The sequence below is a fragment of the Marmota monax genome, unplaced genomic scaffold, assembly GCF_021218885.2.
Source record: "Marmota monax isolate L192 unplaced genomic scaffold, Marmota_monax_Labrador192_F-V1.1 WCK01_AAM20220418_F8-fsc00002, whole genome shotgun sequence".
NCBI classification, from domain to species: Eukaryota; Metazoa; Chordata; class Mammalia; order Rodentia; family Sciuridae; genus Marmota; species Marmota monax.
The window spans coordinates 32,527,850-32,548,183 of record NW_026693571.1 but is presented as its reverse complement, the minus strand read 5'-3'; the positions used below and the strand labels follow the sequence as shown (position 1 = coordinate 32,548,183).

Sequence of the window (20,334 nt, the reverse complement as noted above, 5' to 3'; positions counted from 1 at the left end):
CATACATGTACTTAGGGTAATGATGTCCATCGCATTCCATGGGATTTTTATACAATAGCTTTGCTTTTAATAATAAGTGTCATTCTGCTATCCAGAATTTAATTTTATTATCCAGTAAATTTGTCTACTTAAAACACAGGTTTAAAAAAATAAATACCCCCCTCTTCTCTCTCTCTCTCTCTCTCTCTCTCTCTCTATCTCTCTCTTCTCTTTCTTTCTCCCTCCTCCCCTCCCTCACTCTCTTTCTCTTCTCTCCCTCTGTCTCATCTCTCTCTCTCTCTAAAAATGTAAAATTTTAAAAATAACCAAAATAACTATTTAAAAGGCTAATCAACAAACTAATTTACATATATAAAAACTCCTTCTGCCTCTTGTTTTATAAGAAATTCCCAGAAGTTGGTTGTTTGATCTCTATCTTCACAGCAGTTTAGAAGTACCCAATAAAAGGAAGGGTAAAAGTTAGAGTTGGAAACATTGATTGTAGTGAGAAGTATCAACTCTCAAGTTGATAATAGAACACAAGTGAGACATGCATGAAAAGCAAAGATTTTTTTTTCAAAATATACTAACTTGGAACCACTGTAGGAAAAAAGAAACTTCACAAAAATAATTACTGGCCAATCATCATGGGCCTATCTACAATGGGTTGTGAGAGGTGATTTTAACATGAATGATTTTTCCCTTTACTGAGAGTAATATATGGCAGTAATAGTGTACTTAAAAACATTTCCATAAAATGCAATAGTGAGACTATATTCAGTTTGGATGGGCTGACAGTGTAGATAACAAAATGTTTTATAAAATTGTTAGAATTAGGGGCTGGGATTGTGGCTCATTGGTAGAGCACTCTTCTTGCATATGTGAGGCCCTGGGTTCAATCCTCAGCACCACATAAATAAAGGTATTGTGTCCACTACAATCTTAAAAAAAATTGTTAGAACTATAAATAGCCTTAGAAATTTGATTAAGAGATGATTTTAGTAAAAAAGTCTTTTTGGAGTTTTAAGTCCAGGAGGTACCTTGGTATGACAGTTAACGTTGATGACAAGCTAGTCATAAAAGGGCAGGCAAATTTATTCAGTATTCTTCATTGTAATTGAATTTTGTTTCAGAGAAGTACATTAACAGCTATTACATGCCTAGCAATCCCAACCTAATAATGAAGCACAATTGGTCAGCATTCACATAAGTAAATTAGCAATTAAAAATTTGTGCATTGTGGGAATGGGGGTGTGGATCAGTGGTAAACCATTTGCCTAGCATGGGCAAGGCCCTGGGTTCTGTCCCCATCATTAAGAAAAAAACTTGTGCATTAAGATCAGAAACAAATATGAGAGTTATGATATGCTTATCACAATAAATCTTTCTTTTGCCTTTAAAAAAGGCAGCAAATATATATATCATGTATCCGTTAATCAAAATGATTAAAATTTATTACTAAAAGGATGGACTTTACAATTTTTTGTTATTATCTATAAATTTGAGCTATCAAAAGTAACTGATAGTAAATATTAGCCCAATTTTAATGTTATTAATAGTTTTTTGCTTCATAAGTATTTATCTACTTCAAAACCAATTACAATCTCATTATTTTGTATATGAGTTTCCATTTTGCAAAGTGCAACTAAAAAACCAATTTGTTGGCCAAAAATAAATTTTTAACTCAGATTTCAGGAAAAAAATACATTAAAATAAAAAGATAGAGAACAGTTCAGGAAATTATGCTTCATAATACTTGACAGATAATAGATTAAAATCTTTAATATAGTTCTTTCAAAGCAATGAGATGTAAAAAACCACAATAAAGTTTGGAAAATTCAAAAAGAAAAACATAAAATTAATAAAAAAACAGATGAACATAGGGCAATAGCCAATGTACTCTCCCAAAGGTCATGATAGTGAAGTAAACTTTTATCCTGAGATGAAACTAAGTCATTTATCCATTGGAAAACTAAGCCAATATGAAGAATTTGAAAATGCAGATGAGGAAGGCAGTAGAAAACAGATAAGCATGGAAAAATAAAACATGATACACACACATACACAGCATGATAATTAATAAAATAGCACTACTTCAGTCAACATGGCTCAATTTCAAGAACATAATATGGTTCATAGAGAGAAATTCACAGACTAGTACATATACTATATTGCAATTCTATTACAGCAATATTGTGCTTAGGATTTAGAAAACTACAAGACAATATTGCTCTCTCTCTCCCAATAAGAAAGAGCTTTATAATCTACAAAATCCTAATTTTCAATAGCTCATCAGAGAGCTATAAGACAACCAAGTAACTGGAATTTTAAGGAGTTACAAAGAGAGCTGGGACATATATTGTATTTCACCTTTGGCAGAGTGTAGGGATAAACGTTGGCTATCAGGAGAGCAGGTACAAAGAAAACTGCTAAAATTTTAATAAATATATACAGTTAAGCATGGGCTAGTGTAACACTTTAGAATAACTGAGAACCGTGCATTCAGGGGAGTCCACTATCCATAAAGGCTGCTTTTGACTGGCCTCCACCAGCTCACACGAAAAACTAGACAGCTCTCCTTGATAGCACACAGATATAAAATCTGTCCACCTCCCAAGAGATATAACCTTATTTTCCCCTCACCCCACCCAATTCTCTCAATTAAAAAACATTTCTTAAGAAACAAAAGTATTGGAAGAGGAATAGGAAACCCTCCTGCACCCAGGGATTATGCAAAGATCCACTGCTACAAAAGGAGAGGGAGAGACTAGAACACTCTGTGCTCTGGTAGTGGCAGAAAACCTCTGTATCCCAGGATCCTGCACCGACACAGAGCTTCTAGGTAAGGGCAGGAAATCATCTGTGTTAGTCAACCTCCTGTCATTGTGACAAAATACCTGAGAGAATCAACTTACAAAGAGGAAAGGTTTATTTGGTTCATGGTTTCAGAGATTTCAGTCTATGGTCAGTTGGTTCCATGGCTTTTGGGCCTGCACCAAGGCAGTATGTCATGGCAGGGAATACTTGAAGGAACAACACTACTCAATTTATAGTAGCCAGGAAGCAAAAGAGACAAAGGAAAGAACTGGAGTCACAATATTCCCTCCAAGGGTACCCCCAAAGTCCTAACTTCCACCCCCTAGGACCCACCTCCTAAAGGTTTTACCACCTCCCAATAGCACCATCAGTTGGGTACCAAGCCTTTAACATATGGGCTTTGGGGGGATGCTATCCAAGCCATGGTCTTATAAGACTGGTTTCTGGGGATGGAAGGAAGCAATGCTGAGAAAGTCCTACTTCCTAAAAAGGAAAAATGTAAGTCCAATGTAAAATTATAAAGTAATCAATAAACTGAAAACCCAACCTGGCAATAGCTCAGATATTACAGCTTCCAAGTTGGGATATTAAAATACTTATGATTAATAAGATAAGTGGAAAAGTGAACAATATGTATGAACACATGGAAAATGTCATCGAAGAGGCCGAAATTATAAAATTGTGTTGGAAGATGATAACAACAGGCTTAGCAGTAGACTGAATACAGCTGAGAAAAGAATCAATGACCTTGAAAACAGGACAACTGAAAACTTTCAAATCAAAACAAAAATTTTGTTAAAGTCCAAACAGAGAATCCAAAGCTGCAGGAAAATATAGAATGTCTAACAAAAGTATAGGTAAAACCACAGAAAAAGAAGAAAGGAAGAACTGGACAGAAGAAATGGCTACAGAAATAATGGCCCATGATTTTCCAAACTTAAATTAATAAAATAATCCAGGAATGTAGGAACCTTAGAAAATTTCAAGCAGAGTAGGAAAAACACTAGACAAGCCATCACCAAACTGCTAAAAACCTAAATAAAGAAAAAATTCATATGGCAATCAGAAAATAAAATAGAAATATTACATACTGCAAAATAGAGATAGAAATGCAACAGTGATTTTTTTAAAAAAGTTAGAGGGTCTATGTTAATATAGGAAAAATAGATTTCAAAACATTAAGGCTAAAAAGGGATACCTTATAAGGATAAAAGAATTGTTTAAGAAGATATACTAATCCTAGATGAGTAAGAAATTTTAAAAAGCAAAACACAAAATGAAAACCACAGAACCATAAAGAAAAATAGCTAGGAATCAGGAGCTATCATTTGAAAATAAGATGGATAGATGATAGACAGAAAGAATATTTGATATTCTGAAGGTGAACTCCAAAAAAGCAAAGCATATACTTGACTAAAATCATATGACAGGAGAGAGGTAGAGGAGCAAAAACGTATACAATATATACTAATTTTATCATCTGATAATAGGAAATTAAATAGTATTGTCAAAAGAAAGAGAAGATACAGTGCATTGTGTAGAGTTATCATGAAGGCAACCAACAGAATTTTCAAATCTGGCTAAATTTATCAGAAGAAATACAATTTTTAAAAAAATATTTAATGAAAGTTTTTAACCTATGAAACCATATAATAACAGTATCTTAAAATAACAAACTAAGGCCAACTATATTAGTCATGTAAACAAACCTATTAAAAAGAAAGAAAACTAGGCAAAGACTCAAATAGATATTTCTCAAGACAGAAAAAGGTACCAGGAATGGTGATACACACCTGTAATCTCAGCCACTCAGGAGGCAGAGGCAGGAGAGTTCTATCTGAACCCTTAACAAGTTCAAGGCCAGCCTCAGCAATTTAGCAAGACCCTCAGCAACTTTAGTGAGACCCTGTCTCAAAATAAAACATAAAAAAAGAGCTGGCGATGTGGCTCACTGGTTAAGCACCCCCGGGGTTCATTCCCTGGTACCAAAAAAAGGCTTCCAGATATATGAAAAAAATGTTTGACATCACCAGTTATCAGAAAATGCAAATTAAAACTACAATGAAATATTACCTCATACCTCTTAGGAAGACTGATCAAATGACAATTAGTGTTAGCAAGGATGTGGAGAAAAGGGGACACTTACACATTATTATTGGGAATGGAAATTAGTGCAGCCGTTGTGGAAAACAGGATAGAGGTTGCTCAAAAAAACTAAAATAGAAACTCCCTATGTTCAGTTAGCTTTCTGTCATGGTATCAAAATTAATTTTGCTAAATAATAATAATAATAAATTATTATTAATAATAATAAATTAACTTATGAAGAGAAAAGATTGTTTGGGCTCACAGTTTTAGAGTTTCCAGTCCATGATCAATTGTCCCATTATTGGCTCTATGATGGCACATCCTGGTGAGAGTGCATGCAGAGCAAAACCACTTACATCACATGCCAGGGAGAGACAGAGAGAAAGAAGGAACTGGCAGGTAGGGGGATGTTGGGGTTGTAGCTCAGTGGTAAAGCGCTTGCCTAGCATATATGAAACACTAGGTTCAGTTCTCAGCACCACATAAAAATGAATTTTAAAAAATGGTATTGTGTCCATCAACAACTAAAAAAAATTAAAGAAAAAGAAGGAATTGGAGTCCTACAATCCCTTTCAAGGTCACATCCCCAAGGCTAAGGAGTTCCCTACTAGGACTTACCCCCTGGAGGTTCCACCACCTCCCAATAACACCACCTTAGGAATCAAACCTTTAACACATAGCCTTTGAAGACATTTAAGAACTAAATTATAGTCACACATATATACTATAGCCACAATTTCCAGTTGCTTCCCTGAATCAACACATAGCTATGTGTCTAAGCTGTAAGGAGACAGGAGAAGTGGAAGGTGGGATTCCTGAAATGTTCATTAAAGAAAAAGACAAAGGCCGTTTCTTTTCCTTTCTCATCCAGGAAAAAAAAAAAAAAAGAAGAATATATTGGCTCAAACTTTAGCAAGGACCCCCACACAAGGACATATGAACAGTGAATATGGAAGATTTGGGGTCTCTAACAACTTTGTAAAGCTGTCATACCAGCCCTGTTTTTTTTTGTTTGTTTGTTTTGTTTTTTCTTGAAAGCAAAAATAAAACAAAACCCTGCGTACTTTCGCTACTATGGTTGGGTCTCAATTATATCCTAATAGATATCAACTTGAAAGCAAAAAGTATCCAAAGAACACAAAACTGATTATATATTTTAGGAGATAGACATACACAAACCAGGCTCAACATAACAGATGGAGGGTTGGCCTAGAGCACGAGGAGGGCCATCCTTTCCACTGAGACTAAAAGGAGACCAGATAGAGATCAGGTAAATTTGTAGATGGATAGAAAAATCAAGATCTTTCCCTCTTATGAAACAGGAACCAGATAGAGGGTAAGAATATTTTCATGTTTTGAAATGTCATTAAGGGGTAAACTAGGAAGTTGAAGAGAAACAGGCAAGATTTTTGATGATTTTATAGCTAGAGATGTAGCTCAGTGGTAGAATGCTTGTCTAGCATGTGTGAGTCCCTCTGTTCAATCCCCAATACTGGGGGAGGGGGACGGACTTTGATGTTTTAGGTTTTTGCTATTGTTGTTCTGACCAAATAATGAATTTTTCATTTTGATACAGCTCTACAATGTAAAAAGGGAAAAATAAAATTGTCAGGTTCAGAGGCTTATTAATTAGGAAAGGTGGTCTAGACATTCTGTGGGAAAATTACCTCTTGTCCTTTAGAACTTGAAGCAAGGAGCAAGAAGCAGATTTTTGTTTTGTTTTGTTCTTTGGTTGATGCTGTTGTTACCTTGGTTAATATATATTCACAAACCAGATTCCCTTATTTTAGGAACAAAGCCGAAGCAAATTTATAACTCAAGGTTGAAATAAACTCAAAATTAAATTAAACAAAGAATTTAATCAAAACTGCCTATTTGGGGGCTGGGGTGGTGGCTCAGTGGTAGAGCACCTGCCTAGCAGATGTGAGGCACTGGGTTTGATTCTCAGCATGGCATATAAATAAATAAAACAAAGGTCCATTGATAACCAAAAAAAATTTTTTTAAACTTCCTAATTAGTGCTTCAGTGTGTGCCTCTTATTGAATTTTACAAAGTAGTAAATTAGTACTAATAAATATTTTTTTTTCCTAAGGGTTTAAAAAGCAGTTACGTGGGCTAGGGTTATAATTTAGTGGGTTGGATCCTCAGCACTATATAAAAATAAATAAATAAAATACAGGCATTGTGTCCATCTACAACTAAAAATATACATTAAAAAATATGTAACTAATTAGAACAAAATTTTTAAAGTAATTTAAAAAATATCTATCCCCCCTGCAAAAAAATCAGTTACCTATGTAGTTCAACTCTATACTTTGTGAAGTTTGAAGGAGCATCGCCACCTGGTGGGAGATTCATGGTAACAGCAATAAAATAAAAGGAAACAATAGCCTCTGTCATTGACCATGGACATTGAGAAGCCAAAAGCCTAGGCCAAACCCAAGACCAAGAAAGTAATACCATAAGCACTTACCTTCCACTTTAATGGAATAACAAAACTTTTTCTTTATAGGTGTTATCTAGAATAAAGATTTCTGATTCTAATACAATATTCCTTGCAGTACAGAAATCTTATCTACAAAATTATCAAGATATGATATATTGCCTTTGCTAGATGCCAGAGAGAGGGAGCTTATTTATTCTCTGAATGCCATAACTTGCTTCAGAGGTTGAGCTTCTGTTTGAAATGACTTGTATCTTCAGCCAGTAAATTTAATTTTGTGTTCTGATGCAACAGAGAAAAACTATAATCTCTTTCATAGCCTGACTTCAAATATATCTCTTACTTTATCCTTTGCTGTAATACATACTCCCTTTTCTTCAGTTGGCATGGTTTCAAGATCACTTAATCCCAGTTTTACAAATCTTCCTGATATATTTTGCTTTGTCAGTGTCTATTTTTAATGCAGTGCCCAAAATAAAACTGAGCATTCCCACCACAGACTCACTGACAGAATACAGGCATATCTATTAATGCTACCCATATTTTCCTTAGAGATTTTAGTAATTATATCACACCTCCACCCCTATATTTCAGTCACAATAATTTGTGAATAGCTTGGCAACCAGTAAATTAAGTGTTGGGACACACTAAGTAGATTTAAGGGCCAGGATTTAACTTGGAAATGCAGTGTATCCCTAAACCTCAGCTGTCGTCCTCTGCTCAACAAACTTCTAACATATATCTGCTTGTAAATTAAAGGGTAGGGAATATAGTTCAATGGTAGAGCACTTTCCTGGCATACAAGAGGTCCTAAGTTTGATCATTAGCACCATAACAAATAAATAAACTTTTTGATAAGATTTTGTTGTTCAGATAGGATTCCTTGTGGTGGTAAGGTGTGCTCTTTGTGACAATATTAAAAAAGAAAGAAAAAGAGTATAATCCCAGGGGCAAAAAAGCTACTGAAGATATTTTTCTGGGGTATTTTTAGTATTCTGACTAACGAGGCAGGTGCTTAAAATTATCTTAATAGTAGCAGCTTTGCAGCAATAATAGAATCTCACACAGCCTATAGCAAAGTGAAATCATATCACTTAGGGAAATGCCACTTGGTAATTCTGAATAAATGTTTAATGTGTTCACTATTAAATATCTGTTAATAAATTAGGTATTTATCATAACAAATGTTTTCACTTTGATTTCTCATTCTCTTTAATTTCTCAGAATAACATGTCTCCATGAACATAAGATACAGGAGTGACTCAAAACATTTTTACTATTAATAAAGTAAAAACAGTAACAGTACTAATATATGCCTACATGCATGCATAAAATAATTTATGGTATTATGTAAGTGGCTACAAGTGAAGGTATAAAGTAAACGGAATGTAAAAGAACAATATATTTTATTAGAACACAAATAATTCTTAATCAATTTATTTCTGTCTGCAATTAAAATTTAGCTTGATCATGTTTTATGTTTTATATTCCAGGGACTTTGAAGGCAACCATATCCATAATTTAAGAAATTTGACGTTTAGTTCCTGCAGTAATTTAACTGTTTTGTAAGTAATATTTTTGTGCTTTTGAAGTGGTATTGTATCTCCTTACAAACCAAATGAAGCCTTTAAATGGACAAAAGCCAGCCTCAACACGTGTAGGGTAAGAAATGTATGATTTCTGTCCACCACAACAGCCTCTACCAATGCTCCTATAACAAAATACAAGTTAACAGGAGAAAAGTAGAACAGACCTTATTTAATCAAAATTTAGCATGGCCCAGGAGCCTTAGGAAGACCCAAAGATCCGTGGGGAAACTGACCTTTTTAATGCTTAGGTTCAGTGAAAACCAGATGGCAGTATAGAAATGTGATTGGATGAAAGGGTGTGACCTACTAGTAAGAGACTGAGAGAGGAAACCCAGACAGGCCTGTCCAGATTCTTCTTTGCTTCTGTGTATGGCATTCCTTCCTCTCAGGTGTGGGGCAGTACCCTTCCTGGAATGAGGATCTTATGACCTTCCAACAGACAAGGCAAGTCAGAGAATGTCCTTAAGGCCAGCTCCTACAAAGAAAGGTGGCAGAAGACCAGAGTAGTATTTCTAGGTTTTATGGCTGAATTTGGGGAGACGGGCTCTAAATTCTATGGCCCGCCTTGGAGAAAAAAAGGGAGCAACAGAAGGGCAGAAGAATGGCAGTAAGATCTTGCTTCCGAGATCCTTCTAACGTCCTTCAGTTCAAGTACACAGCACACCAAAGTGCCATACTTTGGGGTATCATTTTTCTGAGCCCCAACACATGCATTGTGATTATGGCAAGCATTCACCATGGAATTCACATTTGTTGAAACTGAAGGACTCCAAGTTCAAATCAAGGGTAACCACAGATTTAACCATACATGAAGCATCACAATGCCACTGTATTATCTGAAACCCCTGAGGATGTCATTATGAACACAAGGATAAAGCTTTTTTAATATTTTTTAGTTGTTGATGTACCTTTATTTTTTATTTATTCATATGTGGTGCTAAGGATAGAACTCAATGCCTCATGCATGCTAGGAAAGTGCTCTGCCACTGAGCCACAACCCCAGGCTCAGGATAAAGCTCTGAATATTGCTGAGTATAATTTCTTCTTCCTCCTCCTGCCTATTTTAAGTTCACATGACCTTTCCTTCCTGTGAAAGTAAAGGACAGGGGGACTTCCTTCAATATAAATATCTAACTTCCAGGCTGGGGGTGTAACTCTGTGGTAGGGCATTTGCCTAGCATGCATGAGGCCCTGGGTTTGGTACCCAGTGGTGCACATACACAAAAATAAAATCCAATTCCTTCATTCACAGTTTACTTTGCCTAAATATTTTTCAAACTCTTGGTTGCAACTCATGAGTAGGTAATGAAATCAGTATAGCTCAATCAATTTAGAATGTCCTGATCAGCATTTATAAATAAAATAGAATTTAATAGATTATATCATAATACAATGCAGATAATGTAGCATGAAATGAGACTTAGGTTATGGGTGTATGCACATATTTTATGTCCCAATATAAAATGCATTTTTACTAGGAGTAAACATATTTCACTAGGGGTTACCATGGGGAAACTCTTAAAACCATCATCCTAGAGGACCCTGTATATAAGCTATACCATAGCTACCACTAGTGTAACAATGTGTTTTATCCAATTATACACCCTTCCATCCATATGTTCAAAGTCACTGAAATTTTTGAATTCTTCCACTGAGTTAATCTTCAAATTCAGGATGCTTCATATCCAACTATGCAAGACATTCATACTAATTACCCAAAAGGAAACCAATGAGCAGCTAAAGAACACAGAACAAATAGATATCTGAAATGCTAAGAACATCTTTTCTGTTCTGTTTGCATTTTTCTTAGTGAAACTTCTGTATGAAGAAATAATCTGTGGGTTTCTTCTTGGCAAGTGTTTGTGCTTTTTTGGTCCAGGATCATTAGGAGACTGTGGTAATGGTTTGGAATACCAGGAGGAGTTAAATATTTATAGATGAGACAAGGTCAAATTTAAGACATGTCACACAGTGTTTAAAGAATTGAAACCCCTTAAAGATTTCCCATGAGTAGTCCTTTATGCTAGCTGGTAACACATGAGATCCGTGCAAAATGAATTGTCAGGAGGCTAGGGGTGTGGCTCAGTGGTAAAGAGTGTGCTTAGCATGAACAATACCCTGGCTTCCATCCTCAGCACCAGGAAGGAAGGAAGGAAGGAAGGAAGGAAGGAAGGAAGGAAGGAAGGAAGGAAGGAAGGAGAAACTGTCAAGAGTTACAGTCTTATTCATCATTCAGCATGCCAAACTTGAGACTCTTCTGATATCATCTAACTTAGATCACTTTCCCTTCCTTACTCAGCTCCACCCTAAATCCCATCAACTTTCAAATGAGCAAGCCTGCTTAGAGTATTATGTTAGACACACTTTTCAGGTTATACTTCTAATTAAAAATTGCAAGTATAGGGCTGGGGTTGTAGCTCAGTGGAAGAGCTCTCGCCTTGCATGTGGAAGGCACTGGGTTCCATCTTTAGCTCCACATTAAAAAAAAAAAAAAAAGGTATTGTGTCCATCTACAAGTAAGAAAAATTTTTTATTTTAAAAAAAAATTAGAAGTATATTTTATTATCCTTATTAAAAGGTTTGGATCTACATACGGTGGGGTCGGGCTCCAAATTCCTCAATAGGACACCCATAGCACAAAAGTTAATAACTAGAATCAACAAATGGGACTTACTCAAACTAAAAAGTTTTTTCTCAGCAAAAGAAACAATAAGAGAGGTAAATAGGGAGCCTACATCCTGGGAACAAATCTTTACTCCTCACACTTCAGATAGAGCCCTAATATCCAGAGTATACAAAGAACTCAAAAAATTAGACAATAAGATAACAAACAACCCAATCAACAAATGGGCCAAGGACCTGAACAGACACTTCTCAGAGGAGGACATAAAATCAATCAACAAGTACATGAAAAAATGCTCACCGTCTCTAGCAGTCAGAGAAATGCAAATCAAAACCACCCTAAGATACCATCTCACTCCAGTAAGATTGGCAGCCATTATGAAGTCAAACAACAACAAGTGCTGGCGAGGATGTGGGGAAAAGGGTACACTTGTACATTGCTGGTGGGACTGCAAATTGGTGCAGCCATTTTGGAAAGCAGTATGGAGATTTCTTGGAAAGCTGGGAATGGAGCCACCATTTGACCCAGCTATTCCCCTTCTCGGTCTATTCCCTAAAGACCTAAAAAGAGCATGCTACAGGGACACTGCTACATCGATGTTCATAGCAGCACAATTCACAATAGCAAGACTGTGGAACCAACCTAGATGCCCTTCAATAGACGAATGGATAAAAAAAAAATGTGGCATTTATACACAATGGAGTATTACTCTGCATTAAAAAATGACAAAATCATAGAATTTGCAGGGAAATGGATGGCATTAGAGCAGATTATGATAAGTGAAGCTAGCCAATCCCTACAAAACAAATGCCAAATGTCTTCTTTGATATAAGGAGAGTAACTAAGAACAGAGTAGGGACGAAGAGCAGGAGAAGAAGATTAACATTAAACAGGGATGAGAGGTGGGAGGGAAAGGGAGAGAGAAGGGAAATTGCATGGAAATGGAAGGAGACCCTCAGGGTTATACAAAATTACATACAAGAGGAAGTGAGGGGAAAGGGAAAAATAATACAAGGGGGAGAAATGAATGACAGTAGAGGGGGTAGAGAGAGAAGAGGGGAGGGGAGGGGAGGGGAGGGGAGGGGGGATAGTAGAGGATAGGAAAGGCAGCAGAACACAACAGACACTAGTATGGCAATATGTAAATCAATGGATGTGTAACTGATGTGATTCTACAATCTGTATATGGGGTAAAAATGGGAGTTCATAACCCACTTGAATCAAAGTGTGAAATATGATATATCAAGAACTATGTAATGTTTTGAACAACCAACAATAAAAAATTTAAAATAAAAATAAAAGATTTGGGATGGTAGGCCTGGGAATGTAGCCCAGTGGTAGAGCACATGCCCAACATGCAACAGGCCCTCTGTTCAGTCCCCAGCACAGAAAGGACGAATGAAAAGAGAAGTAGGGAGAGATGGAGGGATAATTTGGGAACTTTGATATCAAAATTGAATTAGATAGTTAATCATACTACTTCAAAATCTCGATGTGAAACATGCACTGTATATTCATTACCTTTATTTTTGCATACTGATAATGTCTTTAGTAATTTAAGCAATAAGTACCTCAGGATGTAAAAATGTATTTTTCTTTTTTTATTTCAGGGTAATGAGGAAAAACAAAATTAATCACTTAAGTGAAAATAGTTTTGCACATCTCCAGAAACTAGATGAATTGTAAGTTTGACTAAAAGAATTGTTAAGAATTTTTTACCATTATTTTATTTCATATTTGTTATATGTACCCTGGGTCACAAAGGAATTCAGATGGCTTGCAAAAATAAACATGAGATAAATATTTGAGAAAAGTGGGATAAAGGAAACACAGCTGTAGAGAAAGTATAAGGCCAGGGAAAAATGAATAAATAAATATATTCTATACCACTGTGTTCCAATGTTTCAAAGGGGACACAATTTTGTATTTAAGTTTCCTAGAGGGTTAGTATTCAGGGATCATAAGATTAAAAGACACCAGCTGGGCATGGTGGTACATACCTGTTATTATTGTGGCTAGGAAGCTGAGAGAGGAAAATCACAAATTTGAGGCCAGCCTCAGCAACTCAGTGATGCCCTAAGCAACTTAAGCGAGACCTTCAAAAAAAGGGGGCTGGGAAGTGACTCAGTGGTAAAGCACCCCTTGGTTCAATCTCCAGTACAAAAAAAAAAAAAAGATTAAAAGTCCTCAATATTCTGATTCTGAAACTAAAGGATAACCTTGGATTCATAAGGAAACTAGATACTGCCATGAATAACATCCTTATCTATAATAACAGAAGAAAGAGATAATTTTAAAAGTATTTTTATAATGTTTGTGCTCGAATACCAATAACTAAAGGTGAAGCAAAGCCTTATTGGCCCAACCACAGAGTAGTTGGTTGTCAAGATAAAATAGATATGGAACAATGAATGAAGTGCACACCCTTTAAAAAAATGTTTAATTTTTTAATATCAATTTTCTGGGGAAAAAAATCCAAATTTTGGACAAATCTATGTGTTTTGACAATTATCTGGGCAGAATACTGGTTTATTAAAGTTTTTCCATGAAACAAAGAACATAACTAGAATGTTATGAAATGACACCTGAATACCTTAGCTAAGCACTGAAACAGGTAGAGAGAATTCCTGTTCCTGAGCAGGAGCATTCGTTAGAAAACAATCTTGTATTCTGCTTCAAAACACTTTCAAACAAGCCATTGAAAACCGAACATTTTTAGTAGGGACATGATGGTACATACTGTCAACCCAGTGACTCTGGAGGCAGGAAGATCACAAGTTCGAAGCCAGCCTCAGCAACTTAACGAGACCCTCAGCAACTTAGCAAGACACTGTCTCAAAATAAAAACATAAAAAGAAATGGGGATATGGCTCAGTAGTAAAGCACTCCTGGGTTTAACACCCAGTATGAATGAAAGAAAGGAAGGAAGGAGGGGGAAGGAGGAAATAAAAAATCCAATATTTTTCTGTAATTATTAGCTTGAAAGATTTTTTAGTAGGCAATACCCAATCATTCACAAACATGCAAGAAAATCTCAATAGATAATTAGAACCAAGGCCTGTTGTGAGGACTTCTGGCATATGGCAACTGAACCTTATCATCAGCACATAGGAAATTATTTTTGGTAACAGGGAAAAATCCATCTAGATGATCCAAAGATATTATTTAACTGTTAAAATACAAGCTAGTCAAGGGATCCATATTTCTCCTGTTTTATCCAACTTGAAAGCACTAGAGGACAGTTACTACACAACCTAGTCTTCATGGTGGCAACCAGGTGCAGATTTTATACATCCCTAAAGACCAAGAATATGGAACACAAATAGCTTGGTCCATAACCAGTGCTAATCTAGGTTCAGAGGTAAAAGAAAGAGTAACAAAAGCTGCAAAGAGGGTAACAGGCCAATGATTAGTCCTACCTATGGCCTGCCCAATCCCATAGTAGACACTTGCTTGAAAATTCAGATTTATAAGGAGAAAAATGGCAAGGTTTCTAAGAAGTGATAGCTTTCAATGAATCAGTCTAGATCTCAACTTCCCCTTCATAGGAGGGTTGGGCTCTACTGTGTGCTCCTCCAGGCTCTTGTCACATCAATAGAACTAATGAAGGTAAATATATTGACAACACAGGATTCACTTGTCACAGAGGACTTTAACTTATTCCTGTGACAGGAAATCTTTGCCATGTGCTTACTTTTATTTATGGTTTACAGTTAACTGCTAATGGGCTGGGAGCATAGCTCAGTAGTAGAGCATTAGCCTTGCATGGGTGAGACCTGAGTTCAATCTCCAGCACCCAAAAAAATAATAATAAATAAATAAAGTCAACAACTACAGTAGATGTTTCCCGAACCCATTCAGAAATAAACCTTGAGTCCAATTAAGTTTATCCCAGCTGTCCTAATCTAAAGCTAAGAAAATTAAGTTTTTACATGTCACTTAGGATTGAGGCCAATACTATCTCATTACATAATTCCCGCTATAAAAACTATATATTAGAATTTGCTCTGATAGCCAAAACCCACACTTCCACCAGAAATTGTTAAACATATTTTTTGAGTTTTAATACCCTAGAGGACTACTTTAAATTTGGCACGTCGCCTTTCTAAGATGATCAATATTTTACTTGGCTTCCTGTTCAAGGAACTTAATCATATCAACTCTTACCTAAATATGAAGCAGACTCAGCCTATTAAGAGTCTTCTCACCAGGATGGAAAAAAAACAGCTAGTCCAAAACTGAGTGAGGCACAGAATAGCCCACACTGAATGGGTATAGTTCGTATCCTCAAGGGGCTCACATCTTTCAGAAGGGAAGCAGACGTGTATACGGAAGCAATGTTCACCTGATGTTCCATGTACCATATGTGTCATGTGTGCTGGGATAGAATATGTAGGAGAATGCATAGGGACAGAAGACCTAACCTCCTGGGCACTGGAAGTTAAAAGGGAATGTCATTTGAATGGAATCTTGAAGGATGATTTGGGATCACCAAAAGGGCAAGGAGGAGAGGCCAGGATAGGCAAAAGACAAGCCACCCAGGCCAAAGTGCAGAGGTCAGAACACTGAAGTGCCTTCAGACCATGGTGTAAGTTACAGTGAATAGCAAGTGATAGGAAAGGAGATTGGAAAGACTGACGTCAGAATGACAGATACTGATATACATCTCATATCACACCAAGCAGTTTTGAATTTATCATCTAGGCAACAAGAAGCTACTGTGAGATTTTATGAAAGGAATGAAATCTTAGAAAGATTCATTTGATCGTCAAAGCAGAACAACTCATCTGCATAGACAATTTGCCCATAAATATGTAAACCACAAAAATAGTCTCCAGGTTTAGTTTGCAGTATGAAAATAGGCATTCACGGCAAAGGCATTGATAGCATTTGTCAGATTATATTATCCACTCACTTTTAGTGTTTAGAACTCTACCTAAAATCATCCTGTTCCCCAAAGTTGAGAAACCTGAATTTTGATTTATAAACCAACCAGGATACGTAACAAGTAAATCTGTTCTCCTATCGATCACCATGGTAACTAATTTGGAGGCAGAGAGGGGAAATGGCTAGGCTTCCTTTTCCATCTCCCCATCACCTTAGAGAGCTCAAGTTTGCTGAAACTGTCTTTTGTTTAGAAGAATCTGAGTCCTTTCTCATGGAATCTGCCCCTGTCAAAGCTTCCGTGAGAGGTTCTGCAGTTAAAACCTTACAACTAAGCTTCAGGGTCATACCCTATTAGGGAGACCTCCTAGACATACATGAGATCACAAAGAATCCTACCCAGGAGAATGTGAGATCCCATGCATTTCACCTGGGAAAGAAACTTGCTTTTGAAATAATAGACTTCCATATGATAATCACAATAAACTCAAGCAGAAGAAAAAAAATAAGACTCCAAACCATATTCTTACTCTAACACAAAAAGAAGGGAAGGGGAGGAATAAAGGATGTAATACATACATACCCTTGTGACTGCATGGCCAACTGGGTGCTGCAGCCCACTGCTGACCCATACCACATATTGTTGACCCAGGAAGAGACCAAACCCAAAACTCAAAGGTAAATTGCTTTTACACTATTGTACAGTGAAAAATCAGAACACTGAAACTATTAAAACCAGATCAAATAATCATAAGTATTTGTTTCTGATGAAATGCTGAAATGGGATAAAATATTTGTTAAATATTTTCTCATTTTATCCATTTTTTAAAATCACTTTGGCTTCACAGGGTTGGGGGTTGAGCTCAGTGATAAGTCATAGGCTCAGCATGTAAAAGGCCCTAGGCTCAATCCCCAGCACCAAAAATACACTCTTAAACTTTTGTTAATTAACACAACTCACCAACAACATTGTTGAGAAGTTATATGTTGGTTTCATAGCAGACATCAGAACAACAAATAAAGTCTTCAGAAAATAACGTTTGCAATTGTTTCCCTAGGGATTTAGGTTGTAATAAGATTGAAAATCTTCCACCACGCATATTTAAGGATCTGAAGGAGCTGTCACAATTGTAAGACTTCTATTAATTTCCCCACCTCATTGCTTTATTTTATTAATGTTTTTAATTGTGATAAAATAAGCATAAGGTAAAATTAGCCATTGGTAGGTGTACAGTTGAATGGCATCAACTACATTCACATTGGTCTGCAATCATCACCACCAACCTCCTCCAGAATTTTTTTTTTCATCTTGCAAAACTGAAACTCTGTAACCATGAAATACTAAATCCCCATTCACCCTTCCCCGACAGCCCTGGGAAACTACCATTCTACTTTCCATCTCCATGCATTTGAGTAGCCTAAGTACCTCATCCAGTTGAAATCACTCAGTAATTGTCATTTTGTAGCTGGCTTGTTTCAATTATCATGATGTCTCCAAATTTCATTCATCTTGTAGCATGTGTCAGAATCTTCTTCCTTTTTAAGGCTGAATAATATTCCATTGTACCTATATACCACACATTGTGTTTATTCATTCATCAATTAATGAAAAAGGATTGCATCTACCTTTTTGCTATGTGCATAATAATGTTATGAACATGGGTGTACAAATACCTGTTTTGAGTTTCTACTTTTAATTCTTTGATCTTCAGTTATAATAAGATTATATCCCATCCCAATAAACCCATCATAAATTGAAAATATCATAAGTAAAAAAATGCACTTAATACACATAAACTACTACACATCATCATTTACCAACATTATACACTGTAGACTATCCTTTTTTTACCCTGTGAATGCATGGGTGCTGCAGCTCACTACAATTATCATACCACATACTGCTGACCCAAGAAGAGACCAAAATCAAAATTTAAAGGTGAATTGCTTTTATGCTATATACAGTGAAAAATCACAAGTCAAACCATGTTAAGTCAGAGACCACCTGTATACCCCCAGAAGTAGAATTGCTAGATCATATGCCAATTCCATTTTTATTCTACCTTTGATTCTGTTTTCCATAGGATTTGAGCCATTTGACATTTCCGTAATCAGTGCACAGGGGTTCCAATTTCTCTATGTCCTCCAAACACTTAATAATTTTGGTTTTTTGATAATAGACATCCTAATGGATGTGAAATTGAACCTCCTTGTGGTTTTCATCTTCATTTCTCTAATGATTGGTGATGCTGAGTTTCTTTTCATGTGTTTATTGATCACTTGTATGGTTTTTTGGAGAAAGATGTACTCAAGTCCTTTGCCCATCTTTTAATTGAATTATTTTGTTGTTATTGATTTTTGGAGCTCTTTGCATACATTTTGGATATTAACCCCATTTCAGATATAAAATTTGCAAGCCCTTTGTATTTTAATTCTGTTATATTGTCCTTTGATGCATAAGATTTTCATTTTGATATAATCCAGTTCTTACAATTTTTTTGTTCCTATGCTTTTGCTGCCATATTAAAGAAATTATTGCCAAATCCAAAATCATGAAACTTTTCCCCCTATTTCATTCTAGGAGATTTATGGTTTGATGTTGAGGCCTTTGACCAATCTTGAGTTAATTATGTATATGGTATAAGATGAACGTCTAACTGCTTTCTTTTGGTTGTGAATATTCAGTTTTCCCAACACACTTTGTTGAAAAGACTCTCCTTTCCCTATTGAATAGCCCAGGGCACTCTTGTCAAAAATCATTTGACTATTTATGTGTGGGTTTATTCGTGGGCTCTGCATCCTATTCCATTGCTCTGCATGTCTGTCTTTATGCCAGTACCATAGTGTTTGATTACTATCACTTTGTACTGTTTTGATATCAGTTAGTGTGAGATATCTAGCTTTATTATTCTTTTTTTTTTTTCAAGATTTTTGGTCATTTGGGCTCCCTTGAATTTCCATATGAACATGGGATGTTTTTCCTTTCATTGATGTTGACTTAATCCATTTTTTGCTGCTTATAACAAAACACCACAGACTGGGCGATTTATAAACCATAGAAGTTTCTTTGGCTCACAGTTCTGGAAACTGGGAAATACAAAACTGAAGGGCCACATCTAGTGAAGGCCTTCTTGCAGCAACATAACATAGCAGAATGTACCACATGGGAAAAGAGTGGATGGGGGAGTAGCTGAAGATAAATTTATCCTGCAATCAGAAGCCTGCTTCTGCAATAATGGAATGAATCCATGCTTGAGGCAGAGCCCTGGTGACCTTATCACCTCTTAAAGACCCCATCTCTCAACACTGTTGCAAAGGCAATTAAACTTCAACCTAAGTTTTGGAGGGAACAGTCATAAAAAATGTCATTAATTTCTTTCAGCAATGTTTTGTGGTTTTCAGTATACAACATATTTTTCACCTTCTTAAGTTTCTTTAAGTACTTTACTCATTTGATATTAATGTAAATGAGGTTATTTTCCTAATTTCCTTTTGGGGATTGTTTGCTGGGTAGAGAAACACAACTGATTCTTATGTGTTGATTTTGTGTCCTACAACTTTGCTGGATTTAGTAGTATTAACATTTTTGTTGTTTTTGTTAAGTATTTAGAGTTTTCTACATTTAAGATCATATAATCTGGACTGGGGTTGTGGCTCAGCGGTAGAGCGCTCACTAGTACCAATGAGGCCCTGGGTTCTATCATCAGCACCACATAAAAATAAATAAATAAATAAATAAATAAATAAATAAATAAAAGATCACATCATCTGTGAACAGAAATAATCCATCTTCTTTTCTAATTTGGATCCTTTTTTTTTTTTTCTTTTTCTGCCTAATTGCTCTGGCTAAGACTTTGAATACGATGTGAGTTAGAAGTCATGAAAAGAAATAAGCTGTTCTTAAAGGAAA

At 36.0% G+C, this 20,334-nt stretch overlaps 1 protein-coding gene across 1 annotated transcript in view; it reads left to right on the top strand.

The window, feature by feature from the left end:
* Nucleotides 1–20,334, top strand: part of Rxfp1 (relaxin family peptide receptor 1) — a 134,032-nt gene that overhangs the window by 97,181 nt on the left and 16,517 nt on the right. Inside the window, exons 10-12 of the mRNA XM_046458843.2 lie at nt 8,822–8,893; nt 13,151–13,222; nt 17,483–17,554. Of these exons, the coding sequence (XP_046314799.2) occupies nt 8,822–8,893; nt 13,151–13,222; nt 17,483–17,554 (216 nt within the window). The remainder of the gene's footprint in view (nt 1–8,821; nt 8,894–13,150; nt 13,223–17,482; nt 17,555–20,334) is intronic.